The sequence below is a fragment of the Podarcis vaucheri genome (assembly GCF_965113315.1).
Source record: "Podarcis vaucheri genome assembly, chromosome: 4".
NCBI classification, from domain to species: Eukaryota; Metazoa; Chordata; class Lepidosauria; order Squamata; family Lacertidae; genus Podarcis; species Podarcis vaucheri.
This window is the reverse complement of record NC_138762.1, coordinates 52,746,098-52,764,939: the sequence shown is the minus strand read 5'-3', so window position 1 is coordinate 52,764,939 and position 18,842 is coordinate 52,746,098. Positions and strand designations below refer to the sequence as shown.

Here is an 18,842-nt window from a genome sequence, read left to right as displayed (position 1 = left end):
AAAATGAAGTCTAAACAAGCGATGAACCTTATGATATGAAAAGAATGTTTTTATAAGCAGCACAACTGGGTCATGATCTTCCCCATTTTGGTTTTACCTTGTCAGTTTTGGGCTACAATTCCCATCTCTCCTGACCAAGGGGCACAGTTGCTGAGATCGATAGGGGTTGGAGAAGGGTTCCTTATCTAGTACAGTGGTACCTCGGGTTACATACGCTTCAGGTTACATACAATTCAGGTTACACACTCCGCTAACCCAGAAATAGTGCTTCAGGTTAAGAACTTTGCTTCAGGATAAGAACAGAAATCGGGCTCCAGCACCGCGGCAGCAGCAGGAGGCCCCATTAGCTAAAGTGGTGCTTCAGGTTAAGAACGGACCTCTGGAATGAATTAAGTACTTAACCTGAGGTACCACTGTAATAAAATATCCTCCAGTCATGAGTATTGCTTGGATTAGAAATGAAAATAGTATTTAGTGCTTTACTTTAAGACCCTTCCTATTTTGTCTACTTGGAGGTTCTTGCCAGACAACAGTGGCTGATCTACAATCTTGTGCATGTTTACTTAGAAGTAAGTTGCACTGTGATCAATGGGGCTTATTCCTAGTAAGTATGTATAGGATCACATCCATTTTCTGCAAGTTGTGTTGACTAAATACCCATCTTATAAAGGACATTATACCTTCTCATATTAAATTTCTAATTATTCTGAATGTGACAGGCTCACAGTATGCATGTTGAGAAATTCATTTTCCTATATTTACTACACTCCGCCTTTCTTCTGCAGTGGGTTGCATACATATGGTTCCCACCCTTTTATGACAGCTAGTGATATACAGAGGTTGGAGACCTGCATCTTATTTCTGTTCACTTGAGGGTCCCTTCAGAAGGGATAAATTAATACACATGCAAAACCTCTGTATAATAACAATGTGTATATAGTTGCATCTCTCCCCCCCCCCAATTCTATTAATGAGATGACACGTCACTGCCAATTAAGAACAAATGTTAGGCTGAATGAACGAAAAGACACAGCCTCCAACCACATCTATTCTGCAACAAACCCCACTGATTCAGTGGGTTTAATTCCCTAACTCATGCTTTAGGATTTCAGCTTTGAGGTGCTACTATCACCACTCCTGGGCAAGCGAAAGAAATAAAGGTAAACTGTACACAGTTGTCAGGTCTATAAACGACCTTCTCATATAGTTTATGAAGAAATTACTGGCCATCAATTTTAGTTGCTTTGTGCTTTCACAAATGGAAGTAGGTAGAGGGAAATTTTTAATGTTTGATCTTTTATCATGTTTTTTATATTCTGTTGGGAGCCACCCAGAGCGGCTGGGGAAACCCAGTCAGATGGGTGGCATACAAATGTTGTTGTTGTTGTTTTCATTTTCTCATTTTTGGAGAGTGCATACACACTTTGTTTCCACCTTATTCCAGACTAACAATGCCTCTTTGCTTCGTGCAGTTACTGTTGTGTATTATAATATCAATGTCCATGGTTGAGACAGTGAAAGATCAGGGAAAAAACATTTTTAGCTACAGCATGAAAAAGTAATTAAAAAGAGGGAATACTCGCCTGTGGTGATGCATATCTTTGAGTTCAGAATTATCTAGCTAGTTTGTACATTGTACAGTGTCTGTACAAACAGGTATACACTCAGTGTTCACATTCAGACAAGCCTTCAAACACTCTTTTAGGGGATTGTGGTGATTGCTGAGCTCATGTGTTCCCCCTTTCCCCTTTCCTTCTTATTTCTCACATATGACTTAATTCCCCTTCCTGTTGAGCCCAAGCCACAGTTCACCATGATGTCCAAATTGACACGCTGTGTTTGAGTGATCCCCCCCAAAGCTGGAATGTAAAACAAGAACAAAACATGGTTTGCCTTCCTTACTGGGCTGGATGGCACAAATCTCTGTGTTGCTATATTTCAAACAGGATGTCAGGACTGGAGTCTTTTGCATGTGAATAGGAGGGGAGGGGAGGAGGCCATCTGTTAACAGGTTCTACATCCTTGGCTTAGAAAATCACCTGAAATGCAGCCTCTGTGATTTAGAGTTCAGTAATGTTTTGGACAGTTTTGCGCTGGCAATTTTTTTTGATGTCCCAGAGAGTGATCTAATTTTGCTTGTTTATTTTATTTGTGTTTACTAAGCAAACCAACGAAGTTGAAACTGCCAAGCTCGCCTGATAGTGTGTTAGCAGTTGGCATACACTTATTGTTGCTAAAGAGCTCATGCAATGGATATTTTGTTCCTATGGAAAAATTCAGCATTGGAATTTTATCTGGGAAAGCGTTCTTTCCCCCGTTATTTGAATCTGTGCGGCGTTGGTGAGCTCCCATTGCTCTGCCTCAGCTTCTGCCAGCCTAGCAGTTCGGAAGCACACCAGGGCAAGTAGATAAATAGGTACAGCTGTGGTGGGAAGGTAAACGGCATTTCCATGTGCTCCATGCATTCATCACAGCGTCCCGTTGCACCAGAAGTAGTTTAGTCATGCTGGCCACGTGACCCGGAAATCTGTCTGTAGACAAACTCCGGCTCCCTTGGCCTGAAGTGCTGTATCCCATAGTTGCCTTTTGCTGGACTTAACCATCCTTGGGTCCTTTACCTTTTACCTTTTTTACCCTGATAGAGATGGAAACTTAGATTGCTCTTGAATGTGGAAAAGAATGTCTGATAACCTGAAATGAAATGGATGGATGGATTCAAAAGTGGCACAAGCCCCTCTGCTTACAGTTTCTCTCCACCAGCTCATCATTAGTGAGTGATGCTCTGGCTGCTGCACTCTTGCTGTGTGGTGTCATTAGGGTTTTTTGGAATTCTACATAATGAAACATGAACTGCTGGAGACAAAATGGACTAGACATTTCCTTCCTGGCTGATAGTGGAATTCATGACCCCTTTCGCAATGTGACTGCATCTCATTAGGTCCTAATAAGAAAACAAAAAAGGGTATATATCGGGGAACTGTGGAGGGTTCTATTTATAATTTTGCTGCCAGAATGCCACAGCTGAACACTTTCACACAAATGAGCTGTGGTGTATGCATTATGCAGCTTTTCATGAACATATAAATCTCCTTCAAAAACAGCTTGTCATTAATCTCTGCTGTGAATCCTTTCCACCTGTCTGTCTTTGCTGTTCCAGCATATAATTGGGGGGAAAAACCAATGTGTGGTTAACGGCACTATCTCAGACAAGGCCCACTTCCTCCCTAAGTCTGCAATCCCACTTTCACTTTTCTGGGAAGAAGCCTCATTAAGAGGACTAACTTCTGAGTAGATGTGCATCAGATTACCTTGTCCTCACATGATGTCTCAGACTTGAGAAATAGTGGCTGAAATAGAAGTCTAACAAATAAGTGCCCTAGGGCAGGAATGTTGAAGGACAGGAATGAGAAAACTGTGACCCTCCAAACATTACTGGACTCCAACTTCCATTGGTCGTAACTACCATGTCCAGTGGTCAGAAATGAAGGGAATTGAAAAAAGGTGCCCCTCTTCTTCCTCCCTGGTCATAAAAAACCAAAGTGTTTTGCAGTGAGAGAACAAAAACATACAAGAAAAACCATATTTAAAAACTGAAAACAGACGTCGGTTAACCATGGTGGAAAGATGTATTCCTAATTGCCTGGTGAAATATAAAAGTTTAGTGCTAACATGCAGAATTGCTAAATTTTAATTGTTGCTGACAATTCGATGGTGTTGAAAAAGTAACTGAGCAAAATCCTCTAAAGTTAAGTGCTCTTACATTGTTTTAATTTCAGTAGGAAACTTATGCCCATATGTTTAACATTCCCACTGAAACCAGTGATTCCTAAAAGGACTAAACTTTGCTTGGTTCATGCTCCGTTGTTTTAAAAAATAAAGGGAAATTAATCTAACCTCTTTATGATATATTTCTTTTAATTAAACCCCAATGGAAGAAAGCTGTACTCTGTAATAAAACAAAGTTAAACTTTTGCTTTCACGACTGCTACAAGATTATTGATCTTCACTTTGACAAGCTCATTCTCCTAAAGTTCTCTTCTTAAGCTTAATATTTTGTTCCTGGGAATATTCACTTGACTACTGGCAAAGGACCGTCTCTGTAATTTTATGCAAAGAGGGATAGACACCTAGTAATTTATTCCTGTCTTACACCTCTTCAGCAGAAAAAGGCAAGCTTTCTCTATTTTTCATTCAAGTTAGCGTGTGTCATGTTAGCTAGAAGTCTTCCGAGAAGAAATCTTAGCTTTGCTCCTTTTTTTGTGCAAATTCTCAAGTTTCCGTTTCTATTCTTTGCTCTCTTTCAGGCTAACAATTCCAACTCTTGGAAATACTTTTTTCTCTTTCCTACACACCAAATGCTTCTTTTTTTCAAGCTATGTTTGTGTATTTCTAGTTCTGGAATTTGGGGAAGGTGGCTAGGATTGGGAGGGAGGGAGGGACAGCATTTTGTAGGGGAAAGTGATTAAAGGGATTTCCCCCCTCTTCTTAAAATAGTGGAACTTGGGGTTATCAGATGAAACTGATCGGCACAAATTTCAGGAAAAACAAAACAAAGGAAATACGTATTCACAATGTGGCCTGTTTGTACAATTATGCAAGGCTTCGTAAAGCCATAAATAAACATTGGGGTTGACAGGTCCTCCTGTTGCTCCTCTTCTCACCTTTCCTATAATGCTTAGAGAAAGTTTGTATTAAACCAGAGTTCTCTGTTATGCCTGAACCAGGGAACTCTGACTTGATACGAGCCAGGATCTTTCACTGAAGCCAGTGTGTGACAGGAAAGGGAAGGACAAGAACAGAGCATTCTGTTCCAAAGCTTGTTAATGGCTTCTTGATGCCTCGAATATTGTCCAAACCTTTTGTAATTTAATTTATGGAATTGAATGTCACAAGGTGTCATGGTGGACATTGGTTAGATTTCTTTTAAGGGGAGCTGGACAAATTCAGGGAAAAGGCATCCTTCAATAACTATTAGCCATGATGGCTGTATGGAGCCTCCATGTTCCTAAGCAGTAATGTCACTGAATATCAGATGTTTGGGAACAGCAACAAGCAAGAGCTCTTGCCGTCAGGTGGGCTTCGCATAGACTTCTGAATGACCAGTGTGAGTGACAGGGCTCTTGCAGATACACTGCTTGTCTCCAGATAGACAGACACTGCAATATGCAATTGATTGTATGTGCATGCCTGCGCATGATTGCATATTGTCTGCATGAGAAAAGGTTAGCATGAACCAGGCTGCACCCACAGAATGAACTGGCAGCCTGCCACATAAATATGACTGCAAACAATTCTATCTATATACCTTTGCTATCTCCCCCCCCCCCTCAATTTTAAAAATATATCTACCTATAAACTTTTAATCTGTCTGTCTGTCTATACGTATGTGACAGCCTCTATTATGGCTGCTGAATAAGGTAAAGGTAAAGGGACCCCGGCTATAAGGTCCACTTGCAGACGACTCTGGGGTTGCGGCGCGCATCTCGCTTTATTGGCCGAGGGAGCCAGTGTACAGCTTCCAGGTCATGTGGCCAGCAGGACTAAGCCGCTTCTTGCGAACCAGAGCAGCGCACGGAAACAGCATTTACCTTCCCACCGGAGCGGTACCTATTTATCTACTTGCACTTTGACGTGCTTTTGAACTGCTAGGTTGGCAGGAGCAGGGACCGAGCAACTGGAGCTCATCCCTGTCGCAGGGATTCAAATCGCCAACCTTCTGATCAGCAAGCCCTAGGCTCTGTGGTTTAGACCCACATCCTTCTAATACCCAAATGTTCACAATCAAATCCTGTTTGGCAGAAAAGCAAGGAAGTCCCAGTGATGCTTATTCTACTCATGTAAAAACACCAGGCAGGCCCACAAATAATCCAGAGATGCATTTTAAATCAAAGGACACATTCTACTCATGTAAAAAACATGCCAATTCCCGGACCATCCACAGGCAGGATTAAGAAGGCGATTGGGCCAGATCCGGCCCCCGGGCCTTAGTTTGCCTATCCATGATTTGGATTGTGTCTCTGTGTTGCTTTTCCCTTCCAGCTACAAGCAGTCAGATGAGGGAAATAGCCCCCAGCCATCTGCCACTGAATGGCCTGTCATGCGAATTGGTTTCTTTGTATATCTGTCAGCTAAATTGAGTTGCCATGTATCAAAGGACCTTTGAGCTACTGTGCTCTAAATTGTTTTGTTCCTTTAAACTAGCCTGTGCTTTGAAGTGCTCGTTTGTGTATCCCCTTCAGATAACTTTGCTTTCTAGCTACCCGGTTTGAGATTTCTGCCTTGAGGCACATGGTCACATCTCTAACTAGTGAGAGGATTTCTTCAATCCATTATATTCTTGTGTTTTCTTTTAAGTGTGAGGCTTTTGTGCTTACAGCAGATAACCTCTGTGTTATGCCTGCATGTTTATAGTAGCTGTTTAAACATTAAATACTGCTTTATGATCTCAGGTGAAACGAGGAGTACACCATACTGCTACTGTGATTATTGTTGTTCTCAACACTGTTGTTGTATGTGACACTGTACTCCTGATGAGAAACTTGTGTAACCCTTGGTGAGACTTGTTCTAATGCCACACAACTTAGGAGGAAGAGAAAGCACCTTGTAATTGCATAATCAACTGCCTTTCTTTTTAGTGGGATTGAATTTTTGAGCATGAGAGAAAGCAGTGTTTGTTTTAGGGTGTGGCTAAAACTGGTTTCTTGCCCACCACCATGGCTGCTGAATAAGGCACGGGCCCCTTCTCAGACCCAAAGGTTATTCATTAAATCTTGTTTAGCAGGAAAATATTAAATGCTGCCTGACAGAAAGATGGAAAAATGCTGGTGATGCTTATCACCAGATGGCCACTTCCCAGATCTGCAAAAATAACAGCCATCTTCCCCTCTCCCCACTTCCCTGAAAGTGTTTGCAGACTCTCTGGCAAATGTGACCTGGAAGATAATTGGCTGAAAGGTGCCATCTACCAGTCAAATGAACTGTGACATGAATGGGGACTGATCACCTATGCTACTCATGAGGAGACCAGAAACTGGCTTTAAAGTACAGTGGTACCTCGGGTTACATACGCTTCAGGTTACATACGCTTCAGGTTACAGACTCCGCTAATCTAGAAATATTACTTCGGATTAAGAACTTTGCTTCAGGATGAGAACAGAAGTTGTGCTTCAGCGGTGCGGCGGCAGCAGGAGGCCTCATTAGCTAAATTGGTGCTTCAGGTTAAGAACAGTTTCAGGTTAAGAACGGACCTCCGGAACGAATTAAGTACTTAACCCTAGGTACCACTGTAGTAAGATCAGGATACAAAGACTTGAGCTAAAGAGCCCCTTTTATTTTCAATATTCTGCTTTGTCCCTTTGTTCTCTTCCTTGCCTTCTTTATTCCTAATGAACAATTGAGTCTTGCATGCATTCTTGCCAAACTCACAATGCCCCCTGCCTTGAGCCTCAGCCACTTGGTTAATAGAAATATAGGATTGTGGTTGATAGGAAAAAGCAGGTTGCTGTGATCTCTGGAAGAGACGACGTATAATTGTGGAGTTTGTAACCCCCACAGTAGCTTTTTTCAGGTAGAAGAGGGTTGATTGCTGAGCTATACAGGTTCAGCCCTATAATTTTGACTCTTTTCTGTTGAAGAAAAGAATTCTTAGCAGACAATGACTTTCTCTTAATGGGAACAAACAAAAGATCACCTGGTGCAGTGAAGATGGAAATGATCTGCCTCGCCTACCTCACCGGTCGGTGCACGATTTCGCCTTTCTTCAAAGAGTCATTGTCCCTCTTGGTTGGGTTTTTATTTCTTTCGGGTAGGTGGGTTGCCATGCAAGCTTTTTTTGGTGGTTTCCTTTTATATATGCTAACTCTGTAGCTTTCTGAGGTACGGTCATATTCAGTTCCTGTGGGCTTTACACCTTCTTGCTTCAGCTGGTTTGAGGTAATCAAGATGTACATCAGATGACACAGCATGGTGTGATTTGGAATGCATTTTTAAATGGGCGTATTTGGGTTGAAACGATTGACATAAGGGCATCTGGAGTGCTTTGTGTGCTAATTTGAAACTCACTGTGTTGTGGCAAGTTCTTTTGAAATCCCTGGGATTTACAGCTTGCAATGAATTTGTTGGAGGAAATTTGATTTGCCAGTTGGATCTTTTTAGGGCTAGTGCTGATACAGTCATACCTGGGGATAAATACGCTTCCGGTTGAGCGTTTTCGGGTTGCGCTCCGTGGCGAGGCAGCAAAGAAAGTAAGCAGACACTTATTTAATTGATTCAACCTTTTGCTCCTTACCTAGCCTGTGTCCTCCTTTGAAGCTGACAGGTTGCTTGGCATCCTTTGGCTCATCCATTGACACAACTGAACTGCATCTCTCGGGCGTGGGGCATACCTTTTATTTGTAGCAATTGCACATCTTCACATCTTACTAGAGTTAGGGGGTCGAAACATAAAGCAACTGTTTTTCACATAATATTTTCAAGTTTGTTAAGATGTGTTTTTAAACCTTGTCCCACATCCTACACTAATACACATTGGATTTGCCCTAAGTGAGTGCTATTCCAAGGTGTGAGTGTGACTGTTTCTTATAATAGGACAGACATGCAAATTAATTCTGTTGTGTGCTTGGTTTTATCAAATGGCTTTGCAGGGAAACCTCTTCAAGGCTCTCTGATAAGCAGAATAAATTAATCGTGTGTGTGTGTGAGAGAGAGAGAGAGAGAGAGGGCATTTTTAGTTTAGGTAAAAAGTATTGGTGGTTCAAGAAATTGTAAGCTGGTCTGTGAAATACTGTAGATAATGCAAGGAAGAGGCAAGTTAAGTCCCCCTCTTTTCTGCTCCTCAGCTTCCTCACATGTAAGAAATAATATGTGAGAGAGATAAAGGATGCATGGGGTGGGAAGCTTGGGAGAGGGGTTTAATATGGAGGGATTGGCAGGTTGGTGAGAGTGGAGTTAGCGGGGCATAAGCCCTTAGCAATTAAACAAGATCCACACTATCTAGTCACTTTTTAAAACAGCTTTTTATTATAAAAAGAGAAATTTACACTCATAAGAAACATAACAAGCTAGATGTATTTACAAACAAAATATAAGATCTTATAAAAACTGCTATTGAGATGTGTTCTAAAAATTAATAAACACACATTTTCTTTTTTTTTTTTGCCTGATAAATTTTTATTGATATTATATATATATATACATATAAACTTATACAAAATCCAATACTTAAATTGCACAAAATATATTCATTCCATAAGTCATAAATACATTTATTTTAGGCTCTGCCGAGCCTTGGACTTCCTTCCACTCCTTTGGTGTAAGTATCAAATAAACTTTATATTCACGTATTTTATCTCTTTTACATAGTAACCTTTTACTGTTAGAGTTATTTCAATAAGCACACATTTTCAATGGATCTGTCTGTTTTTCTTGATCAGCTGCTAGAAAAACAAGTTAGCTGGATTAACAATGTAGCATCCCATATTTTTTCCCTAGCCAGTCTACACTTGTGGGAATTTGTGGGGATACTTAGTCTTGTAATCCACGTGGTATTACTTCTGATGATTCAGAGATGTGTAAAGTTTCTTGGTTAAAGAAAGTTATCTTTAGAAGTGATGGATGACACATGCTGAGGGATTACTTGCATGAAACCAAACAATACTGAGGCTTCAGAAAGCCCCAGAATATGCATAAAATTGCATCCGTGTTTATTTAAAGTTGCATGACTTAATGCTGTGGCTTTCAACCAAATGGTTTACCATTTGCAAACTTCCTGTTTCACCACTGCCACCATAAGCCCATGCCCTACTTTTTAAAAAAACAACAACCAAGAAACCCACACCCCTGGTTGTTACTGCTGCTGTTTCTTCCTCCCAACCACCTGGCTCTGAATTAAACTAGGGGTTACAAAACTTGGAGATACCTGAATAAACCCACTTCCCCAAAACATTTGGCAATGCTTGATAGATTCTTTTATAGACACACTGTATAGCATGGGTGGTCACACAGGGAGGAAGTAATCACCCATTTGCATCTCTCTGTGGGTGCTTAGAAATGGAGGGTGTGGCCATGCTCAGTCTCAGAAGACAGGTTGACCGCATGAGAAAGCTTCAAGTACCTACTGCAGGGAAGGGGGAACCTGTGACCCTTCAGATGCTATTGGATTCCAGCTTCCATCAGCACCAAGTAGCACGATGAGTGGCGGGGGATTATGGAAGGTGTAATCCAGCAACATGTGGAAGGTCACAAATATTCTTCTGAGGAACTTTGCTTCAGAACTCTTATCTTGGGGACACTGGGATCCAGAATGGACTAGGTGCAAACAAAGTGGTAAGTAGGATGATGCAGAAGGTCACAGGGTCAATCCCTAACATCTCCAGGTAGGGCTGGGAGAGAACTCTGGTCTGAAACCCTGGAGAGTAGCTGCTAGTCAGTGTGTAAACTGGTGGCCTGCCTTTGTATAAGGGGGCTTTCTATATTTCTGTGACTGCTATATGCCGTGTTTGTCTAGTGACCCTTTTATCTGATATTCAGGTAAGCCACAGGTTTCCAAGCTTGGAGTGTTCTGGGGTGAGAGATTTGAACTGTTGGAGAGAGGAGAGGACACCCCACAGAAATGTTTAGTTATCTGAGAACCAATGGAGCTTCTTTAGCGCCTCATTTGGTGCTTTGGGGAAAACACAGAAGTAGCACCTCCTATCCTTGTTGCAAGAATCAGCTGACCTTTTCAAGGATCCCTTCCCTTTTACATTGCTGTCAGCATTTGGACATCAAGTGTTTTCGGGTTTTCAGGAGTAAAATGTTTCACCTTGACTAACTTTTCCCAAAGGTTCTTCGCCTTTCCGCTTCTTTAATTCTCAAGGGTTAGGTGACCGGTCAACACTGTGGTAGTCCTGTTAAATTTAATAGGGCTGTATTAAGTGATCCATGATTAACCCCTTTTAAGGTAGTGCTGCATATTGTATGCAGCAGGCAGAGTGCAAATTGATTCTCCGCCAAATAAATAAGATCTGAGTCTGTATAAACTTTCATTAGAGGTGAATGTCTACAGCCTGTGTTGGAATGATTAACTTTTAGCAACCTTGCACAGTAAGGGTGAGACTAACAATATGTGAAGGTGAGGTTTTTCCACTGGGCCATCCTCTGTCCTATGAGTGAACAAGCTCCTGAAATATCGCCAGAGTGGTACCTATTTATCTACTTGCACTTTGATGTGCTTTCGAACTGCTAGGTTGGCAGGAGCTGGGACCGAGCAATGGGAGCTCACCCCATGGCGGGGATTCAAACTGCCGACCTTCTGATCGGCAAGCCCTAGGCTCAGTGGTTTATACCACAGCGCCACCCACGTCCCTTATATCTATCCATATCTATATGCATATCTTACTCTTAGTCGTAAATTAGAACTCTGTAGCTGCCATGTTCATCTAATTTATATACAATAACTCTTTTGGGATAATCAGCACAAGAGCAGAGGGAGGAGGTTAGGTAGACAGTTTTGACTGCACACATCATGGTAAACCATTGTTAATGCTTCCCTGCAAATGTTGAGATCTCTCCAGCTTTTCTGCTCTAGTGAGAGCAACAATCCCTGTTTTAGCATTCTGTCTAACTGTGCCTTGTGGTTTGTTTCACTCCAAGCTAACCCAAGATTGGGAAGCCAACAATAAACCTTGGCTTTGCATTGTGGGTTGTTTGGAGGGCAATAACCCATGATGTCCAGTTCAGATGTCAGGCTGAGTCAGGAATCTTGGTTTGTTGCTCCTCTTCGTGCTGGGGGAGAAGCTAAGTGGAATCCATATGAGAAAATCACTGCTTAGATTATTTAGACGGCAATCGTATACCACTTGGAATAAATACTATTGAATTCAGTGGCAGTTACTACTGAGTAGACATGTAAAGCATTGTACAGTTATGCTGCACTTTTATGCATGTTCCCCCAGCAGCAAATCTCAATTTACTTCTGAGTAAATTGGGCTATTAGCCACTAAAGATTTAGTCATTGACTTAGTTATTAAATAGTCCATCGTCCATAATCATGGCAATATTATATTTTCTTTCCACTCCCTGGTTTATTGAATTATTAAGACAAGTCATGAGCACATTGAGACTTCTTCATAGCACTGGAGTTGACAGGCGTTTGCTAATTAAGCCTTCAGCATATTTAGTATTCCACATTACTTATTTGTTGAAGACAGTTTAATGTTTCTTGTCATATGGAGTTGTGGATGCAATTAAGGGACACTTTAAACAGTAAGAAAAGTTTAGATCATAATCATGATTAATATAGATGTATAACTTCCACAGTTGATGTGTTTTCTTATGCGGCTCTTGTGTATTGGACAGGCAGCTAATGAATTTCCTATATTTACAGCTGTTGGTAGCAGATGTCAGTGTAACATTTTTGTTCTAATGAATTTAGGGCATCAGACAGCACATTCTCATTCAGCATTTCTGTGTGATGCTAAAGAAAATACATTGGTTACTACCTTCAAAGGACTCCCAAATGTCATCCCTTCTGATGAACTGACAAAATAAACTAGAACAGTTTTCTCACATGCATGTCACATCTAAGTTGTGCTAAATGTGATATAAATTGAGCTGAGTTTGTGGTGCGTATGTGTTTATTGTACACTGTGTGTTTATGGGTACACTGTTGCTTGTGGTTTGCCGTGATGTGTGTTTACTTGGTAGGCATTCTCTTGGTTTATAAGAGACCTCCAAATTTTATTCTTATGGCAGCATATTTCGGAGTGCAATCTTTTCACCAGCCCTTGATTAAAAAATTGGCAAGGCTGTTGAAAACCTAATGTGGTTTTGGGTATGTGGATTTTGGACTATGATATGATAGTTGTTCCATCCAGCCCTTGTCTGGAAATACTGTCTTAAGTTGCCCAGGATACTGCATGTTTTTGCCTTTATATGCTAAACTCATTCACGTGACTATCCTTTTAGTCTCCTAACATATTCAGATGTTCTCTCTAAAGTTACATGGAGCATCTTCCATGAGACATCCTCGCTTTCTCCTGGAAATGTATATTATTTGACATACTGATGTATAACACATGTTTCCATTGTATTTATGCCAGTTGCAGTCAGAATCATTGTGGTTTCACGTATCTGCTGATGCTGTCACTTCAAGCAAATGAGTCTACTGTTACATGGCTTTATTGTTGCTCACTAAGCATCTTGAGGCTAATTTGATTTTTGAAGAGGATTAATATTAAGTTACCAAAAGCCTTTGTGTCAGATGGCAGCTCCTTTTAAGGCACCTGAAAGCAGATGCCGCATTCTAAGAGCCTTTGAAGATGTGACCAGGTTTAATAATCTGAGTGAATGTTGTCTGAGCCACCTGAACTGATTCATTCAAAAAAATGCAAGATATATGGAAACGTGGGGTTAGGTGGAATGAATGTGGGTTTTTAGAGATGAAAATGTAAACAAAGCGATCTGTACCATCAGATAATATGTAAGCCTTTCCTAGCAAAGTGAGTGTTAAAAGTTATAACTAGTGGGTGAACTAACTTGACCTTGCTGCTCTCCTCCTTGCACACCTTCTGTGTCTCTTCAAAGGATCTGGGGTGGGTGGGTGATTTTGAAGGTATGCAGGGGACTGCTGGAAGAAGAGGGGAGAAGGAGAAGGAGGTCAAGGCCTATTGCACAAGCATAAGTAAGTTTTGCTCATGCACAGACACAGCATAGGTCAAGTGTGTAAAAAATCACGACTATGGAAAGTTGGAAGCACGTTTCCTGTTCACATCACAAACTGATCCCATCAGATTTGCATGGACTTTGAAGCATTTTTATTCCTTCCTGACTTCTGAAGGAGGAATGCTGTTGTGATTGTAACTGCTCACATGTGAGAATAGCTGTGCAGACAGCTGTACTTGAAGTTGTGCAGTGGTCTACCTGGGCCTGTATTCTCTTTTTCACTCTTTGCTGTCTGTGGTGCACCCAAAATGTAAGAAAAAACTTCTTTCCTGCTACCTGAGATTTTTAATTGGAGATCTCAGGAACCAAACTTGAGACTTTCTACATTCAAGGTGCATTCTTTGCCTTGGACTTGTGTAGTTCATAGAAACAGCAGCAGTGACTTTCTGCTGAGTCAGATGAGTTTGCTCCATCTAGCTCAGTATTATCTTCACTGACTGGAAGGGACTTTCCTGGGCTTCTGATACAGGACATCCTCGGCCCCAACCTGGAGATGCTGGGGATGGAAAAACCTTTGATTCCCAAAGCAAATGCTCTACCACTGAGCTATGGCTCTTCCCTTTATGCCAAATATATAAAGGTTGTAGAACATGTATTGCATTGCATTTGAGAAAACATTCAGATGTGTTCAGATGCTGAAAGCCTGTGAGTTTTTCCTTTCCAACCCTGAATAATGAGCACAAATTCTGCTAGCAGTACATTTCAAGGTCACTAAGCTCCTAGGCTTCCAAGACGCTTTTGCATATTCAGCGTATTCTACCTACACTTTGGTTTCAAAGTGCAGGCCAAAACATTAGCTGCTGTATCTGGAAAAAACTATCTGTGCATTTGGGAATTCCCGGTGAAAAAAGAGGGGGCATCTCCCTCCCATTGCTATGTGAAGACGCAGGTAAACCTTTTGCTCAGTGTCAGCCAGCATGACAAATGGCTCTTGGAGAGGAGTAATACTGTCTTTGGCTAGGAAACAACTGGCTGTAGGTGAGACCCTTCCCTATAGTATTGTAACTGCTAAGATACTGATAGCACCTTCCCAGGTACTCTTTCTGTGTTTGTCCCTATGACACCAGAGTCAGCTGTTTGCCTTCAGAAATCTCTGGGTGACTGCCATATGCATATGTATGGGTGGGTGCACAGCCAGATCCATGCTTTCTCTAGTTGCCATGTCACAAAAGGCCTGTTGACAACAGCTGTAGCCCAAGCTGAGTAAATCTGAAATGCATGTTTTGCCAGCCTTAATGTGTGAAGTGATGATTTGTTTTACGCTTTTTGAACTTTTGCAGGTTCTCTTAAGTGTGCATGTCTGTGCACACGCACGCACACATAGAGAGGTTTGTTACTTTAGGTTGTTGTGGTTTCAATAATGAAGTAATACTGTCTGCCTTTTCTGTTCTAGGTGCCTACTGATGGAAATGCTGGCCTGTTGGCGGAGCCCCAAGTGGCCATGTTCTGTGGCAAGCTGAATATGCATATGAATGTTCAGAATGGAAAATGGGAATCTGACCCTTCTGGAACCAAGAGCTGCATTGCGACAAAAGAAGGGATTTTGCAGTACTGTCAGCATGTAAGTTTCTGCCTGAACATAAATAGTTTTATACAACCACCAAGAATGCAAATCTTTCAGCTTCAAAGTGGAATCTTCTGTCATCTACTCTCCCCCCTCCCAATCCTCTGGATTGTCTTGTCCTTTTGTTCAATTTAATGAACATTTCTCTAGCTTTCAAGTTGTGGCCAGTGAGTTCTGCCGAAAGCTAACAAAAGGCATTCAGTCTGTTCAGGCTAATAGTTTGCACAGCTCTCCTCAGGATAAGGAGTGTGCTTGTTTAATCAAGACCCTAGCTCACGTCGAAGGAACATGGAGAGATGGAGATAAGTTGCTCCTCATGTCATAACAGGACACAGTGTCAAGTCCTAGTTTGTTGTTTTCTCCATTACAAAGAGCTTTGTGTTGGTTTTCTACAGCATCTTTGCCTTGCAAAGCAGGCCAAGAAAAATAATGGTTTATCATCCATATGTTCCTGCATTGCAGGGGGTTGGACTAGATTTCCCTCAGGGTCCCTTCCAACTCTCCAATTCTGTGATTCTGTATTCTGTTAGAGCCCAGGTGGTTGATAATTTGGTTGTGGCAGTGAAGCAACAAAGGATGGATTTGACACTTAGTTTTCATACGAAGGACTGTGATGTCCCAGTATAAGTATTAATAGCCATTTTGGTTTGTAATTGAATTTTGGAAATGAGTGATTTCCCCCCAAGTCATTGTTTTAAGCCTCATCTTTTTTTGTACTTCACAGCCAACCTCCTTCATGCCCTGTGTTGTTGTTTTTGTTGTTTCTTTTCTATGTTTATGAAATTGTGTAAAAAGTTTGCAGATTTCTAAATAGAACCTTTCTTAAAAGTAATGGTAAGAAACCAATGGGGTTGAGAACCTATGTGCAAATTATGATAACATAACCAATCATCTGATGCTTTCTTTTGAATGGGCAGAAGTGAGCACAAGGGGGGGGGGAGGCAAAAACCATGCTCAAGTTATGAGATGATAGGTAAGGGGGACTTTAATGAAATCCACAAGCATAATCCCCCAAGACTTCTCAGTTTTAACCACATTGTGGCCTTATAGCCGTATGAGTACAACACAAAAAACTAAGGTTTTAAATTCATGGCAGTAGCATTACATTTGCATTACATTTAGTTGGCACAGTGCAAAAGCATAGTGTGTATATGTGTCAGACAAGTTTGTGGCAGTAATGATTAGAAAGCCCTAGGAAATCCACTTCTTTTTCTGGTCTTTGCTGCCTCTGTCCATGGGGAACTGGAATCATGCATTCTTAACGTAGGCTTAAGTAAGAAAAGGTACATCTCCTAAATTCAGCTACAAGCAATTCTCAGCAGGAGTGAATGGCAATGTGGTGGGCAATTTGTCTACAGCAGCCAAACAATGAATTATGAACAATGTTGTGAGAATTTCTGATGCTAAGAAATGGATAGTAGCTATAACAGTTTTTACATCCCAGAGGGCCACATTCACACTAGAACTTTAAGGCACTAAACCTCTTCAAATAGTCATGGCTCCCCCACATCCCGGCCGAATTCTCAGAGCTGTAGTTAGATAAAGGTGCTGAGAGTTGTTAGAGGCCCCCTATTCCGTTCACAACTACAATTCCCAAAGTTCCCTGTGAAGAAGGATTGGTTGATAGTATACTATGGGAATTGTACCTTTGGGAGGGGAATAGGGTCAGCTAGCAACTCTCAGCAACCTTTTCAGACAGTTAAAGAAGAAGAAAATAGTTTTTGTTGTATATATGATACATACTTTTTAAAATTAAATTTTGGTTTATAAGTATTTTTATACATAAAAATGGTTGGCACTGTAGCCCACCATCATTTGGATAGCCACAGATTCCCTATGCCTGCTGCAGATGGAAGAGGCAACTATGTCTTAATTTGTGTCTTGCTCATATGTTTCTGTAGTCCAAAGGTGTGAAAATCATAAATATGTTTAAAATGAAGTTCCAGATTATGGAACCATACTTAAAAAAAATTATATGTGTGTGTGTGCGCGTGTGTGCGCACGCGCATATATATATATATATATATATATATATATATATATATATATATATCTTTTCATTTAAGAATCACAAAGCCAGTGACCTGGTTTGCACACAATACTAAGCCAAGCATTCACTCCTCCTCTAGCCCTGCTGCTGCCCCTGGGTCTGAGGCTCCCCGTCCTTGATTTAAGGCTTTTGTAAATCTGTTTAAGAACTTTAAGCCTGGCCTGGAAGCTCACTGGTAGCTCTGCAGCTCATTTAAGAGATGTGCCAGATGTGCGTGATAACATGCTCCATCCTGCACCATAGGCAGCTTCTGGACCAGCTGCAGTGATTGAGGGGAGGGCTCTGTCTCTGTGCATAGTCCCCTAAAAAGTCAAACTACATTTGAAGTAAAGGTAAAGGACCCCTGGACGGTTAAGTCCAGCCAAAGGCGATTATGGGGTGCGGTGCTCATCTCGCTTTCAGGCTGAGGGAGCCGGTGTTTGTCCACAGACAGCTTTCCAAGTCATGTGGCCAGCATGACTAAACCGCTTCTGGCACAAAGGAACACCATGACGGAAGCCAGAGCACACGGAAACGCCATTTATCTTCCCGCTGCCTATTTATCTGCCGTATATACTCGAGTATAAGCCGACCCGAATATAAGCCGAGGCACCTCATTTTACCACAAAAAACTGGGAAAACGTATTGACTTGAGTATAAGCCGGTTCACCACACCAGAGGCTTGTGGCGGCAGTGGCGGAGGAAGAACAAGCAGCCCACAAGGGCTGCCGAGGGGGGCTTTTTCAGCATACAAAATGTGCTGGAAAAGTCGGCTTATACTCGAGTATATACGGTACTTGCACTGGCGTGCTTTCGAACTGCTAGGTTGGCAGGAGCTGGGACAGAGCAACAGGAGCTCACTCCATTGCGGGGATTCGAACGGCTGACCTTCCAAGAGGCTCAGTTTCTTAGACCACCGCTCCATTTACTGAAACACAGCACATGGCGTATTATTTGCTGTTTATTTTGTATGTAATTGGAGACAGCTGATTGAACATGGGAACTGATGGGTGCTTCTACTGATAGGAATAGGAAGCCGGGAGCCTAAATGACATCAAAAAAACCACACTGATACCAACAAACAGGAACATTAAGGCAACCTATGTCTTCTTGTTCATTGCTTGACGCACATCATACATGCTTTGTATTCTGGAAAGTAGCGGGAGGGAGGAATGTTATATCCTGTCCCAGTTTTGTCCTTTTCATTCTGCCAATTATTATCTAGCTAGCAGGACTGTGCTGCAGATCAGAGATGGGGACATTTGTGCAAGTTTTCAAATTTCCTGTTAGCAGGGAGCGTGATAGCGTCAAAGCAGATGAGTAACTGTAGGCATAAAATGTATCTCCCGCCCCCAACTTTGTATTAACAAACAAAATCATCCCTCCTCACCTCAGTCACAATAATTTCTCACCAAGTCTCATCTCCTTTCTATGACACGGATGACTGCTGCTAATATAAATGAAAGATTGGCCAGACAGGCAGGTAGTGATTGTTTCCAGAGCATCTATACCTTGCCCACACAAATGTTGTTGGAGAAGATCGACTCA

The 18,842-nt window shown here is 41.6% G+C and overlaps 1 protein-coding gene across 4 annotated transcripts in view; it reads left to right on the top strand.

Moving 5' to 3' along the window:
* The window catches only part of APP (amyloid beta precursor protein), a 150,900-nt gene that overhangs the window by 20,782 nt on the left and 111,276 nt on the right, over window positions 1–18,842 (top strand). For all 4 annotated transcript variants that reach the window (XM_082220730.1, XM_082220732.1, XM_082220731.1 and 1 more), the window contains exon 2: window positions 15,095–15,262. In XM_082220730.1, coding sequence (XP_082076856.1) covers window positions 15,095–15,262 — 168 coding nt within the window. The remainder of the gene's footprint in view (window positions 1–15,094; window positions 15,263–18,842) is intronic.